Raw genomic sequence first — 16,086 nt, 5'->3', positions numbered from 1 at the left:
GTTCTGTGAATGAAGTTACCTGCAAATTTTTTTGCTTGCAATTCTTTTACTTCTTCTATTTCCTGAACTAGAGAGAGGCTTTTCATTGTTGACTGAGGGAGACAGTGAGGTCTGACTTGACTCGAGAGAGACACAAGGGCTTGCTTCTAACTGAGCTGCAGCAGCAAAAAAAAGTCACATGTACATGATAAAAAGGTTCTTATTTAGGAGGTGTATTCTTATGTTAAAATAAAAACCTCTAATGCTGCTTTTTTTAAAGCATCTTAATTACTCATGAACAAGGTGAAAATACAAGTTTTTAAAAAGCCACAAAAAACCACTCATTTGTTCAGCACAATATTCTTGAGAAAACTGACCCAATTCTGTTTGCTTGTAGTCTTATATAAAAGAAGAGAGGGGAACCACTACACCCAAAACAACTTTGTTCGGACACGGAAGTGGGAGAACATGCAGTGAAGTTACTTCCATACTGATGGATCAGAAGATCATTGTATTTATTTAATATTGACACTTTTTGAACAATCAAAATAAATTTGTTTTTGTTTTAAGATTAAAAACAAGGGCCACTCTTGATCTTTGACAGCACTAGATCAGGTACAAGTTCTACAACACTTAGCCAAAAGGATTTTAAGTACCACCACAATGAAGGATATGGTTGTTGTATAAAGCTTCTGCTCAGTCCAGTACAGATGTAACTTCTGTAATTTTCAGTCACTGCCGGTTTTAAGTCCTGTAACTTTCCATAAGCGTTGCAATAGTAGTTTTGTTTTGCACATGCAGTTTGTTCAACATAGTTATGTTTTGCAGCAGTTGCTTGGTCTGTATTAAGCACTGTAAGTTAGCAAGAAAGGCCACAGCTACACTAGCGAGTTTTGCTAACAAAACCCTGCTTTTGTTGGCAAAACTGGTGGAACATCCACACACAAAATGCACTTTGTCAACAATGCTGAAAAGAGTCAGCACTCCCACCAATAACCTTCTGCCTCCCAGGTTCTGTCAGGAAAAAAAAAAAAGCTGTGTGGCTACTCGGGGGGGAGGCGGCCTTCTCTTGACAGACAGGCTATCCAGGACAATGGGCAGCACTGTCTGCTGTGCTTCTGGGTGCCTATTTTGTCAAGAGAGCTGAGCCCTGAAAAACAATCCACCCAAGGAAGAAAGAGGCCCTGTCCAGAGAAGATCAAAGTCCCATCTGCTGTTAGCTGATGACTCAAGGTCATACACAGTCCTGGTACAGAAGAAGTGACGACTCACGGTCTTACAGCATCCTGGGGCAGTGGGACAGAGCAACTGCTATTGAACTACATCATATAAAAGATAGGGCTCCTATAGGTTTGCCTCTCCACCCCCACCTCCGCTTTCTGCTTACCATCACCTCTCTACAGGAATGAGTCTCCACTGGGGGGGGGGGGGCGGAAAAAAGAGAGAGAGGGGACAGGAGGCAGCCCAGGCCCCCTTCCCCTCCCTCCAAGATGAGCAGCACTGACTGCTCCCAAGTACTAAAGCTGACAAGAGAGCAAGCTGACAAGGGGCTCATACAATCAGCTCATCGCTCTGGGTTCACGACTGCAGCCAGACACACTGGACCCACTATGCCCTGGCTTCTTCCACTGTACAACTGTTCAACTGTGAGAGTTCATCTCTGTAAAGGTATGAGTGCAGGAGTGTATGAAACTGTGTGTGAGAGGGGTGGGGTGTGGGGATTTGAAATCTAATTTCCCCTTTTCCTTAAACCTAACAGTGGCATTTAATAAAATAGTTTAAGTGTAAACCTGTGGTGATCAGGCTTTAGTGTAAAAATAAGGTAAAAATGGTACTTTATTCTTCAGCCTGCACAGGCTAAGTCAAGTTGTGCTACTAGCATCTTCTAAAAATGAGTATTTTTGCTTATCCATTCTTCACAGCAGATGTTTAAATCTTCACCACCTACAGAGCCATGTGTGGATAAAAACTGGGTATCAGCATCTGTAAAAACCATCTGCAAATATCCGCATTCAAAGCCATGCACACAGATATAAATTGGACATTTGCAGTTTTGCAGGACTACAACTCTTTACAACACTTAGTGGGCATTAACTGCTTTTCAAACACAAAAACATTCTCCCTGCTCTCTACGATCACAATAAACCTCTCTAATCCAACACTCTCTCCTCCGGTAACATCCATAATCAGGCATGACTTTAGTTAGCCAGAAGCCCACTTACCATGGGTGTGGCCAAGTTTCCCACAGTCCCATAACATTTGTTTACAGCCACCAATACAGTCTCTCAGCGTACTGTGCTGTTATTTAGCTCTAATTTTTCCCTAAATGTCTCCTAAGAGACCACTCAGCAGTGGAAGCATCGGCAATGCTGCTCGACAATATTGACCTCCATGGTCCAGCAAATGCTCTCATTTGGCACCAGTCAGGTCTTAAAGGTGCCAGACTAGAGATGTCCAATCTGTACCATGATAAGAGATTAGAAGAACTAGAACACTTAGTTTATATTTAATTCAACTCAAAATAAGCACCTAGTAAGAGTAGGTCTTCATCAAGGACATAAGAACAGCCATGACAGTGGTCTTGCAGATAAACTCAGAGATTGTAACATGCAGTGATACAGAATAAGGCAGAAGAAGGGACTGTAGGAAAAACTGACAAACTTGGAACAACAAGCCTGGGAACACAGGCAGTATGGAGGAGATGAAGTCAATACAAGGGAAGAAAAGTAGAGAGTGGGGCAGATTTAAACAGAGCTTTGAAGATGACAATAAGGCTAAATTAGAAGTAATATAGAAGAGAGCCAGTGGAAGACTGAGCACAAAAAGCTGCTGCTAATTTTTCTTCTCAAGTAAAGGACAATAGTGTGTTTAGAAATACACAGAAAACAAATATTCTAAGTCAAACAGGAGAGCTTTGAACACAACCTAAGTGTACGGCATGAGAAGAGGGAAAAAATCCTCAAGATTGCAGGAGTTAGTACTGGGAAAGATGACAGTGTTGTGAATAGTGAAACACAGAAGGCTGCAGTGGGAAGAAAAGGAATTTTATTTTTATCCATTTCTGGTAAATTTTCAGAGTGCCCATGGCTTGATCTACACTAGGAGACATTCAAGTTTATGTAACATAGGTCAAATTTGTAAGCAATGAGTCCATGCTACAGGGTTCATGCCATCAACTTTAAGGGTTCCTAAGGTCCACTTTTGTGTTCCTACTTTTCATGTAGAGTAACGCCAAATTTGACCTTACACGGTCGACCTTAGGGTCATGCAAACTGAGCACTGCAAAAAAAAATCAACCTTCTTGGCCTCCTGGACGTGTCCCACAGTGCCCCAATGTGAACACTCTGACCAACACTTTCAGCTCTGCTGCTCTTCAGCTGCACAGGAAACAGCCCCAGAAAACATGCATGTCGCTTCCTGCTTGGCCAGCATGGTGAGCAGAGCAGGCAGCACACCTCAGCAGCACATGACTTCCCAGGGTCGTGGACGATCTCCAGCATGGAACATGCAGGAGATCCAGGACCTCAGTGCTAGATGGGGTGATGAATGTGTGTTTGGAAAACTACAAAGCAGCAAAAGAAATGCAGATATAATGCAAAGATCTCATAGGGCATGGAGGAAACCAGGCACACTAAGGCTGCCCAGTAGTGCCACATGAAAATAAAAAAGGAGCCCAGGTAGGCATACCATAAAACAAAGGAAGCAAGACAGACGTTCTGAATCACTGCAAACATGATGCTTCTCTGAGCAGCTGCCTGGAATGCTACAGAGTGACCCAACCCCCGTCCCCAAATCTGGCAACAGCAGGAGATGATGATAGGTAACCAATAGGATGATGATAACAATAGTCAGCAGGTGAATGGAACAGCTGATCTCACCGACAGCTTTTTGTAATGCTGGATCACATCCCCTACTCCCAGGATGTTTTGCAGCTGGACTCTGGTGAGTTCTCATTTTAATAATGCTACAGGTGAGTTAAGTCAATTGGTTGTGACCTGTGGCAGGCAATGCCCCTTGCTGTGCTCTCCTTATTGCCACAGTGTCTGGCTGCTCATAATTACCAGCCAGGTGATCTGCCTCAGCCCTCTAACCCGGCATGAAAATTTTCCCCTACGCTCTCACAAATTATGAAGCACACCACAAGCTGTCACAAAGGGAATGTTGCTTTTGCTGGACTCTGAGTCCTGAGGCACATTCCCCTGCCATCCACACTCTACCAACCATTCTGCACTTGCTCAGCCTGTAGCTGAACTGCTCCTTACTGCAGTTCAGGCTGCCTCCATATAGCTTCATGAGCCTACGGAGCAAGGGGTACGATGGATCACCATTGGCATCTCCACAGCTCCAGTGGTGGTTTTCTGGTCTGGGAAGAAAGTCACATTTCTGCAGCTTTCTGAACAGCTGCAGAAATTCTGGTCTTTCTGAACAGACCAGAATTTCTGAAGATGCATGCATCATGCACCTTTCCCAACTGTCCCACAGCGATGTCGGTGAAATGTCCCTTTGTGCTCCACCTGCAACACCATGGAGAAGTACCCCTTGCAATTTACATACTCTGTGGCACAGTGGTCTGGTGCCAGGATAGGGATGTATGTACCATCTATTGCCTGACCACAGTTAGGGAACCCCATCACAGCCAGACTGTCCACTATGTCCCGCACATTTCCCAGAGTCATTGTTTTTTGTAGCAGAAGCGTATCAATTGCCTGAACTACCTGGATGATGGCCGCCCCAACTGTAGATTTTTCTACTCCGAATTGACTAGTAGCTGTCTGGCCTTGCAAGCTTCCCTAGAACAATTGCTGCATGCTTCTGAACCATCAGCGGGGGGTCTCATTTTTGTGTTGCAGTGCTTTAGGGTGGAAGAAAGCAATTTGCACAGTTCCATGACAGTGGTCATGCGCATGCAAAAGTTTTGTAGCCACTGCTGATCGAACCACCTTTGCAGAACAATGAACGTTCCACCAGTCCGAGCTCATTTCATGGACACCAAAATTGGCACTCCACTGTGTACAAAGCCTTGAGAACAGCCACCATCTCCCTTCTCCAGGGCCTCCATTTTGTAATATATCTGTGTCCTCCTCAGAGTCTTCATTGCTCTCACAGCTGCTTGGGCTCTGCACATACCACAGCATAATGCATGAGGTGCTCATAAGAGTTGCCACAACTGCTTTAAGCTGCACAGGTTCCATGCTAGCCTTGTGATGAAAACCATTTCTGAACTGCATACCAAAGGCAGGGGGAGGGGACAAGTGCCCTGTGGGACAACACACACCCAGAATGACCTGCTACACATTTTTTGTCTGATCACACACTGGGACAGAAACTCAAAACGCAATGGGCCAGCACGAACTGTGGGATAGGTACTCAGCGTGGATTGCTGACAAAGTTGAACCCAGCAATACTAATGGGGACACACTCCAACTTTACCAGTGTGGACATGCCCCTTTGACTTTACAAAGTTGGATATCAGAAAATCAACGTTCACAAATTTGGCCTAATTTTGTAGTGTAGGCAAACCCTAAGTCTTGAGGTACTCTTGACTTTCATTGAATGTTTTAAAGAGCTGTCACAGACAGGAAGAACGGAGAGCTAGAGACAAGTCAGTTACGCATATATAGATTTAAAAGAATTATCAGCAGAGATCGTAGCTGAAGCAATGCGATATGATAAGATCTCCCAAAGACAGGGTGCAAAGCACAAGGAACCAAGATCATCATTTGCAAGCAGTTGTGCTTCATGGATAATCCATTAACAACAAGAGATTTCAAGACCTTATTAACAGCCCAGACTGAAACCTTTAAAGCTACAATGTAAGTCACTGTACCTGATGCCGGTGTTGAGCCGCTGCTAAAAAGGCTACTTGAGAGCAACTCGAAAGCAAAATTATGCTTCAGGGACCGCCTTTTCTTGCTAGAGAAGCCTTGAGAAGAATCAGTTGGAAGTTTGCGCTTGATGCTTGGAGTAAGTATCACTGGAGTCACTGGTGAAGAGACTATAATTAATAATGCTATATCTGCAATGAGAGCTTAAACGAGAGAGGTTAGAAAGATACAATGTAGTATTTAAGTCAATTTTGCATCTCCAAAAGCAGTTATTCAAAACTGAGCCAAAAAACACATGCATTTTAAAATAGCCATGGCACTCACACAGCTTTAATAAGATTTTGTACAGTGTAAGTCCAAAAATGATTAATATGACAAGAAAACACAGGTGGGAAGAGTTTTAGCTGCATTCTCCATTGCAAGAAAACCAAGTTACCTTTTGCAAGTTTATAAAGGGACAGAGCAAAGCAAGATACATATATTTTGCATTTAAGCACAAAGTCATTCTCTAATATGCAATGTGTCTGCATGCTTCCCTACTGCATTCAAGCCTCTGCATTAAAAAAAAAAGAAGATTAATTTCTAATCCTAGAGGTGCTCAGTGCTAGCAGCTCTAAGACTAAATGCAGTATCTTCAATGAAAATGTAATTATATTCAATTTTGACCAGAATTAGTTTAAAAACTGGTACCTTTTAGAATAAAACTAAGTCCATGATCATTAGTTTGAGCCTTGCTAGAATATAGTCCACAAATCTAAAGATACTGCATGAGGCTCTATTTAGTGCAAATGCTAAATACCTACCATTTCTGTCTTGCTGAGGTGTAGTGGAGGGTGTTCTGTTAGATTTAAGTTTATTCAATGTTCCACTAACAATATCTGAAATGCAAGACATATCAAGCTTTAATATGGGCTTGTCTTGCTCTGTTTTTTAAACTATGATTGTGTGTGATAGGGAAGTCACTAACAAAGATGTCAGAGTAGTCTTCTTGCTAATGTTTTAAAACACGCACTCTTTCAAAGGAAAATATATCTTCCCCAGTTGCTGTGGAAAAGTGACTGACCCCACAAGTTATTGCAACCATACGGGAAGTGCCATCATAGCCATAAACTATAAAAACAGAAATATTTGCTCATTCTGGGCTGTGTTACACAGCTCTTAAGCACCAGTTCTACAAAGATTTAATTAGGTGCTTAGCTTTGTGCATTGTTAGCAATCATTTTATCACACACAAGGCAGAATAGTAAGCTCACACTTAAGGTTTTGCTGGATCAGGGCCTTAGAACTCTAGATTATCATCATGTAACTAATTTACATTGCCTGTGTTTTTTTTTTTTTTTTTTTTTTTTTTTAAAAGTGGAATGAATGCAGAAGGAAAAGAAATGTGTGACAGAAGTTCACACTAGAAGTTCCTACTCCCGTTTTTTTAAAAAGTATATGTATGTTACATATTCACTGTCAGCCCTGAACACAGCCAGCTCTTCCAAATTATCATAACAAAAAGGTCCATTATTTTTCCACATCTGATCTGCAACTCAGCCACAATTACTTGACAATCATACCAGGATTCAAAGAGGGCTTTTTGCATGTATCTGTGCATGCATCAACAGACAGCACACACAACAGAAAGAATAAATACTCAGTTATGTAAATACCAACCTACCTTAACACCCGTCTATCAAGGATTGTTGGGAAATAATGAAATTCTACCCATTATGCATGGGGAAGTACTGGTAGTTCCTTCATACACAAGTAACTATCAACAGGTTAACCGGGGAGTACTTCAGGAAGGATCTTCAAATAGCCTGTACGCTTATTAATGTGGAAATCAATATGGTAAATATTGGACCAATCTTAAAGTGCTTAAATTGTTTTAGTTTAACATGTTGAATGGAAAGGATTACTAGTCCATTCTTACATTACTTGGAAGATGTGAAACATTTGTAGTAGATTAAGGCCAATATGCCAATTAGGAATTTGGTGTTTGTTTTGTTTTTTTCCTGGCAGTACAAAAACATACCTATGCCTGATTTTAACATTTGAAAGAAAGATTAGTAATTTAGTTCATGAAAGACTAAGAAATCAAATCTAGTGAACCCAAACAAGATTATCTAGGTTTGTAGATCCTGTATTATATATTTTGCAAGTCACACAAAAACCTCACGTAGGCAACACAGGGGAACGTAAGAATCTCACAGCCAACGTATTCCATCAAGTTTGATAACTCTTTAAAGCCGTGTCTACACGTGCACGCTACTTTGAAGTAGCGGCACTAACTTCGAAATAGCGCCCGTCAGGGCTACACGTGTTGGGCGCTATTTCGATGTTAACATCAACGTTAGGCGGCGAGACGTCGAAACCGCTAACCCCATGAGGGGATGGGAATAGCGCCCTACTTCGACGTTCAACGTCGAAGTAGGGACTGTGTAGTCGTTGCGCGTCCAGCAACTTCGAAATAGTGGGGTCCGCCATGGCGGCCATCAGCTGAGGGGTTGAGAGACGCTCTCTCTCGAGCCCCTGCGGGGCTCTATGGTCACTGTGTGCAGCAGCCCTTAGCCCAGGGCTTCTGGCTGCTGCTGCGGCAGCTGGGGATCCATGCTGCATGCACAGGGTCTGCAACCAGTTTTCGGCTCTGTGGATCTTGTGTTGTTTAGTGCAACTGTGTCTGGGAGGGGCCCTTTAAGGGAGCGGCTTGCTGTTGAGTCCGCCCTGTGACCCTGTCTGCAGCTGTGCCTGGCACCCTTATTTCGATGTGTGCTATTTTGGCGTGTAGACGTTCCCTCGCAGCGCCTATTTCGATGTGGTGCTGCGCAACGTCGCTGTTGAACATCGACGTTGCCAGCCCTGGAGGACGTGTAGACGTTATTCATCGAAATAGCCTATTTCGATGTCGCCACATCAAAATAGGCTTCTTCGATGTAGGCTTCATGTGTAGATGTAGCCTAAGAAATAAATATTATATACAGTAGAGAGTCTCAACATTCACAAGGGTTCAGTGTTGAGAACCTCACAAATGATGAATTTTGCAAATATGGTGCCCAGCTGCTGGTGCTCCTGCCTGGGGGAAGAGGTGGCTCACTAATAATAGAATAGAATGAACACACACACACACACAAATTTATGATTTTACCACTCATGAAAGCAGGGAAGAGGAAATTACAAGATAGCTACAGTGAAGTCTACTACCAATAAGCTTTTTCTCAGAACAGTGCTCTGCCAGAGCATTTATGTCCAATTTAGAATGCAGGGTGAACCTCTCCAACCTGAAATTCTATTATGTAGAAAACTCTGTAATCCAGCATGATTTTAGTTAACCAGGAGACTAGACCATTTATCATGGGTGTAGCCAGGTTTCCCATGGTCCCAAAAAGTTTTACCACTACCAGACCTGGCTCTCAGTGTTCTGTGCTGTTATTTAGCTGTAATTTACCCCTAAATGTCTTCCAAGAACCCACTAAGCAATGGAAGTGCTAGTAATGCTGCTAGACAATAGTGACCTCCCATCTTCTAGCAAATTCTCTCACCTGGCACAACTGTCAGAGACTGTTAGTTTTATGTGAACACATACCTCACTGAAGACTAGGAAAATCATTAAAACTATTTTTATTTGTGACTTAAAGAAGAATTTGAAACTGGGTCTCAGGTTAAAAGCTAAGTCATTATCCTGCCACACACTGCATGACACAGCTCCCTTTTGAGGTCAGAAAGAAGAGAACATGCAAAAGAATTTTTTACCATAAACTGCACAACCTAGTAGTCTTTACACCAATAGGTATGAAATAGTGAGACGTTCATACACTTTTTAAAACCTGATAAAGTTTACCATTTCAACCTGAGTTTAGCAAACTTCACAGACAGCTGATGCAACAGTCTGTGGAGATTATGGAGAAGAGGATCCTCTTGAGACGGACTGAGTTTTCTACATGGCCCTGAAACCTCAGTTGAGACTATTTTTGTATTTACTCATTAGACTGTAGTCAGTCACATTTTCAGTTCATGTACTCACCCCCAACACTTCGTCTTCTCCTTCTGTTACACTGGGCAGGAGAATCATATTCTTCATTGCCTTTCAGTGAAGGAGTAGCATCAAGATCATCAATACCTAACATAGCAGGTATTTTTTCCAGGATAAGTTCTGGCACACGTCCTGAATTAGAATAGAAACTATTTATATTAAACATAAACATTTAACTGTAGCTACTTCAACAAATGTTATTCAGTTATCTTACCAATATTGGCTGCATGATCAATAAGCGTTTGCACAACAGCAGCCTGCAAACGAAGCTTTCTTTCGGTGTTGACTGACATTTTTTCATTATCACTTGAGTGCAAGAGGTTTGGAGCAAAAATCACTGCCAGATTACTGCTATCCATTTTGTTCTCATGTGATCTTATTAAGAAGAAAGAAAGAGATTACAAGTATCAGTTTTATCTTTATATCACCTTCTTGAAACACAAGCAACAGGAAGAGAGAAAATAGGCTAATGCAAATTGAGCTCAAGTTGAAGTCCTGCATTTGTGAGAAACACATACACACACACACACACACACACACACACACAGAATTAAGGGTAGAGTCAGTACACTTACCACACAGATTAGTTAATAGTTTATACATGCTATTTAGCTCTACAGTTTCTACAGAAGCAACAGGATCACCAAGAGGGGGCTAATTTCACTAGTTGCTCTTTTGCAAAAGAAGAGGTGAAAATATGGCAACCAGAAAACTGGATTAAGGCTCAAGTTCCGACTGCATGATGACATTATGATATACACCCCAAAATTTAGGAGATGACACAATGTTTACATTATTACAGGCAAAAGACTATCATTAAGATTATTTATAGACTGGAGAAACATTGCACTCTTCTGTTTTTAGATATATTGTAACCAACTCTAAGAATTCCTCAAGTACCATCACACCTATACTTCTCTACTTACCGCAGGGATACATTTCTAAGGAAGTTGAAAAAGTATCGCAAAGTATCTATTGTTCTGTCAGACACAAGACAGGAAAGCAGCAGTGTAGCAGTGTTCTTCTCCTCATTTTCTAGCTGCTGAGCCTTGAAAAGAGCTGCCTGCAGATCAGTTGGAAGGATTGGCTCTGGTAACTCTCTAAAGAACAGTTTAAGAAGTCCTGCAACATCACACGGAAGTGCTGAACTTAGGCAGTCTTCACCTTGATCCAGCTGACTCTAAAATGGTTCACAACAGTAGAAATTGAGACAATCAGAAGTAATTTGTTGGACATTTGTTTTGCAGTCTGTAGTCTTATACACAAGGGCCGTGTCTACAGTAACCAAAAACTTCGAAATGGCCATGCAAATGGCCATTTCGAAGTTTACTAATGAAGCGCCGAAATACATATTCAGCGCCTTATTAGCATGCGGGCAGCCACAGCACTTCAAAATTGACGCGGCTCATCCAGACGGGGCTCCTTTTCTAAATGACCCCGCCTACTTCAAATTCCCCTTATGAGCAGATTGGAATAAGGGGACTTCGAAATTGACGCGGCTTGTCCAGACAGGGCTCCTTTTCGAAAGGAACCTGCCTATTTCGAAGTGCCGCGGCCGCCCGCATGCTAATGAGGCGCTGAATATGTATTTTAGCACTTCATTAGTAAACTTCGAAATGGCCATTTGCATGGCCATTTCGAAGTTTTTGGCTAGTGTAGACGTAGCCGAGGAGTTACATGCCCAAATCCCTTAACCACATAGAAGACATTTTGTTTTCTTTCATCTCCCCAGCTTGAACTCTTCACTTCTTTCATATAACCATGGTGGTTAAGTAGCCAGAGCTACTGTTTATTCATTATTTCTGGATTTATAGCTTCTCCCCAGCCCTCTTCGCTGTGGGAGAAAGATAACTAAAACCAGACTACTTAGTTTAATCTCATACCCTTCCTCACACTCAAGAAAACTGAGGGGGTAGTGGGGAGACTGCTCTTGAGTTGTTTCAATAACTGCAGAGAAAGTACTGAAGTTTATCTTCTGGAGAGAGGTGAAGGGAGTCCAGTCCAATCACTAGTGATCAGAAAGGTTATCTAAAGTAACCTCAATGGAAAACACATAATTGCTTTTAAAAAGAATCAGAAAGCTAGAATATCGACACTTTGATTAAAAAAAATAGCTCAAGTCCATTCCTGTATAATTACTCTTAAAAAAAAAAAAAAAAAAAGATACCTTTAATGTTTTTAAACGAACAAAAGATCCAGATTTCCTGAAGAGTCCTTCAGTCTGAACATGTTCTTCTAAATATTTGCAAGCATCAACAAGAAAACTGAGGAAAGGAAGTGACAATACATTTTATATCTTTACACAGTTCAATTTTCCTGTGATAAATAATGTCACACACAAATAGTATTTTAGAAAATGTTTGTTTTTTACTGTCACTGAAGACAGTAAATCAAATTCAAATGAGTGACAACCGTATGGGTTCCTGTCTGTTTTCCAGTCTCTTTCCAAGAAAGAATTCCCTAACTCACACAAGCCGTACCAATCCCTGAAAAGCAACTGTGGAATTCTTTTCTATTCTGAAAAAAAATTGTTGGAGGAAGACAGAAATATGTCACTCAAAATTAAAGTAATAAATAATGCAGACAGCCCCAAATTCATTATAGTTCTATTTTAAAAAAAACATAATCTTTACATACCTTGGAATACTTCCATACTCTGGTACAAATGACTGAGGTAATGAATGAAGTGATATTCCAAAGACTTTACCCTAAAATGCAAAAGACTCACTTAATGCTGATCTACTGACTGACAATTTTACCATGCAAATGCTACAGAAATACAATAAATAGAGCAACATAGGAACTAAAGAGATAGCCAAAACCTCTGGATAAGAACTGATGTCATGTAATTGTTAAATGGACACTACTATTTAAATATTTTTTTTAAAGTTGACAAACAGTAAAAAGTTCTGGATAAGATCCGAGATTCCTGTACTCTCTATTTTCCAAATTTGCTTATTTTACCCATACTAGCTAGAGTCAGCTTCCCTATTTCCCTTGCAAAAATTATACAAGTTAGTAGGTATACTAGAGGGCAGATATAGCATCTAGGGTCTCTTCTCAAGGGCCATTTCTACATAGGCCACTTCCTAAGGAAGTGGAATGCTAATACACGGAGTGAAAGATTCCCCACGCCTCATTAGCATAACAAAACATGATTTGGAGTCCGGGAAGAAGGGGCCTTCCGGAAGCCCCTCCGGGGTCCGCACTTCTACACGGCGTTTTGGAGTCCAGAAAAAACGGTCTTTCAGACTCCAAATCATGTGACATTATGCTAATGAGATGCAGGTAATTTGCATCCAGGCCTCATTAGCATATTTCGGTCCATGTATTAGCATGCCACTTCTGAAGGAAGGGCCAAGAGGCTTATCCAGTCCTCCTTTCCTGAAATAGACATGGAAATGGAAAGCCACCAGGACAGAGGATGAAATCCTTTGGGGCAGAAAAAAAACCAGACTCAGGAAGGACACAAGACAGTTTTGCATGTTGTTTTTCTACATAACAGAAAAACCATTTCAACTGTGAGCTCTAGAACCCAGCTAGACTTCTCTAGGGCTCATCTACACTATAGTCTTAATCATGGCAGCACACAGATATCTATCACTTATGGATGTCCAAGTTGAGAGTTAGGCTGGACTGCTATGTTCTTTGCTACTGTGATGTACCCAACTTTTCATTTTAAATTTGTGTGAGAGCTATATGATACTACTTACTTTGTTTTCTTGAGAATAATCAAATCAAACTTAGCATTTTCACTTGTTCAGAAGCCAAATAAACCCAGAACTCCTCCCTGCTCCCTCCACACCTCCTATTTCGTTTTGGATGCTCATCATTCAAAGTGGTGACTACTTGGGAACAAGTTAAGAAACAATTCATCCTTGGTACCTCTGCCATAGTGAAACTATTACCTTTAAATAGAGTGTGATTCATTCAATGGAAGAGACATTCTACCAACCATCTCATTTCAGAATTGTGCTGAAGACACAAACTAACTAAAAGCTGAAATTCAACAGAGATTGATCCAATGGATTTATGAGATTCTGAGTAAGTAGAGATCATATCCACTCCAGCTTCCAGAGACAGCATGCATGTACGATAAGGGATATCACTGACACTTTATTGGATATTGGCTGATAGGCCAAGAAACAACAGTATTGTTCTCCTGAATCACTAAGGCTGGGTCTACATAACCGGAGGTTATGTAAGAGAGTAAGTCCACATTGCCTGTCACAGACACCCACCCTCCTCTTGCTCTTGGTCAACTTCTTGTTACTATTCCTTCAAAGTACTATCCAGACATTTGAAGTTGAAAGAGGATATAGAAGGTGGCTTGAAAGGTGGCCACCTGTACGCTTTTCTCCACTCCCCAGGACGCTGAGCCAAAGCATCTCAGAAAAGGCTATTCTAACTCATGCTAATAAGTGACGAGTCGTGTCTATTACTCCAAATTTCCATCAACGTGCCTGTGGAGCATGACAAGCAAGGCTATGGACAATGCATGTCACGGGAATACTCAACTTCATCCTGCATCAGTGGCACAAAGTCATATCAGCAAGGCCCAGAATTTTGGTCTCTTGCATGCTAATGACTTCCAGACACACAGTGTTGGGTATTTGTACAGCACCTACGTATTCTGACTGGATGACACAAATGGCAGACAATTGCATTTAGAATCAGAGATGATAAAGCATTTAAAATAGAAAAAAGTGCTTACTAAATTGACCATGTATAATGGCATACTTGGCATAGCACATGAAATATTAAATACGGTGGAGACAAACTCTAATTTGAGAATACAGTTCCTCTTTCAAGGACTTTCCGCTTTGCAACACGCAGAGATTTCAGGAGACAATATTGCAGTGAGACACTCACCACTTTACCAAATCACACCACTGGTACTGACTGCTACAATAACTAGCTAGGAGAATGGGAAAACCCATTTACTGCACCTCTGAAGTAGAAAGCATCAAAAAAGTCTGACACCTTCAGTAAGTAACCAGTGTATACCCTTAGCACTGCACCACCCTGTTTCACAACTACAGCCCTGTTTACACATAGCTGATAGCGATCAGGTTATCACCTTTGAAATCCAACAAAACCCAGCACTCTCCTCCCCACACAAAGCATGACTGCCACATTCTCAAGGCAACAGGCCTTCAACGGCCACTTTCTGTATCTAAGGAGATGACATATATAAAGAGAAATTGATAATATGGTAACAGAGTTTGCTTATTATCTGTGTATTTTGCCAGCCAGTCTTTGTAGTTTGCTTAACTTAGCCAGTTGTCAATGAATGCAGTTTCTGATGTGAGCTTTCCCTCCTCCGCCCCCCCCCCCAGTAAAATCACTTGCACCATTGCTTTGCCTGCTCCAGAATCTGAAGTGAACTTTTCCTCCTAAAATCCATTACATAATAAAGTTATTAGTCTTTAAGGTGCTACAGTATTGCTTGCTTTGTTTTACCATTGCCTTAATGCTCCATTATTTATTTAATATACCTGGCACAAGCAACACGGGGGCAGTGTGTTGCTGGGCAGACAGCTACTGTATTTTCTATGGATTTGATTGGTTATTGGTTCAACTGCAAAGATAGAAACAAGAGCGTTTAGCTGGATACAAATACTTTTAAAATGAGATATCCCAACGTGTTGTACTTAATAATGCAGTTTTTTAGTCTCAGACAAAAGAAAGCCTGGCAGATGAAATAATTTTTCTGGCAACCAGCAAAGCCATATGTAACCCATCAGGCACGCATAACACTAGTCAAGTAAAAACAACGAGAACTCCTGTGGTACCTTATAGACTAACAGATGTTTTGGAGCAGAAGCTTTCCTGGACAAAGGCCCCGCTTGTCAGATGCAACTGGGTCTTTGCCCGCCAAAGCTTATTCCCCAAAACATCTGTTACTCTATACGTGCCACAGGAGTTCTGGTTTTTGCGGACACAGACTAACACGGCTCGCCAACTACTAACCTCTTCTGAGGCATAAAACTAGCCTGGCCCCCAGACCGCAGCGTTTAGCGGCACATCGCCTTACCTCGGTGGACGCCGCTCCAGACTGCTTCCCCGCCGCCTCTCTGCAGCTCCCGCTCTTCACCTTGATCCCATAGGCGGCCCGCAGCTGCTGCAGCACCGCCAGGCGCACCACCGCCCCGCTGCCCCCCGCCATCCCGGCCCGGCAGCACCCTACCACCCCGTCTTCTCCGGCCCAGCCGCGCCTCGGCCGCCTCTCACCCCCGTGCCACCATCCCGACTTGCTCACGCCGC

General features: G+C 42.0%; 1 protein-coding gene across 3 annotated transcripts in view; it reads right to left on the bottom strand.

Annotated features, from left to right (window-relative positions):
• LOC142014415 (neuroendocrine protein 7B2-like) overlaps positions 1-16,032 on the bottom strand; it is a 69,090-nt gene extending 53,058 nt beyond the window's left edge. The window contains exons 1-9 of one of the 3 annotated variants that reach the window (XM_074996949.1): positions 15,857-16,032; positions 12,457-12,527; positions 11,987-12,083; positions 10,746-10,999; positions 10,034-10,194; positions 9,811-9,951; positions 6,608-6,682; positions 5,807-5,974; positions 20-155 (exon numbers count right to left, since the gene is read on the bottom strand). In XM_074996949.1, coding sequence (XP_074853050.1) covers positions 20-155; positions 5,807-5,974; positions 6,608-6,682; positions 9,811-9,951; positions 10,034-10,194; positions 10,746-10,999; positions 11,987-12,083; positions 12,457-12,527; positions 15,857-15,988 — 1,235 coding nt within the window. In that variant the 5' untranslated portion in view covers positions 15,989-16,032. The remainder of the gene's footprint in view (positions 1-19; positions 156-5,806; positions 5,975-6,607; positions 6,683-9,810; positions 9,952-10,033; positions 10,195-10,745; positions 11,000-11,986; positions 12,084-12,456; positions 12,528-15,856) is intronic. The other 2 variants (XM_074996950.1, XM_074996951.1) reach the window with 2 other exon arrangements.
• Positions 16,033-16,086: the final 54 nt, after the last annotated feature.

This window comes from Carettochelys insculpta, chromosome 6 (assembly GCF_033958435.1).
Source record: "Carettochelys insculpta isolate YL-2023 chromosome 6, ASM3395843v1, whole genome shotgun sequence".
Classification (NCBI taxonomy): Eukaryota; Metazoa; Chordata; order Testudines; family Carettochelyidae; genus Carettochelys; species Carettochelys insculpta.
Note: the sequence above shows the minus strand (reverse complement) of the source record. Positions and strands in the feature narration are given on the sequence as shown.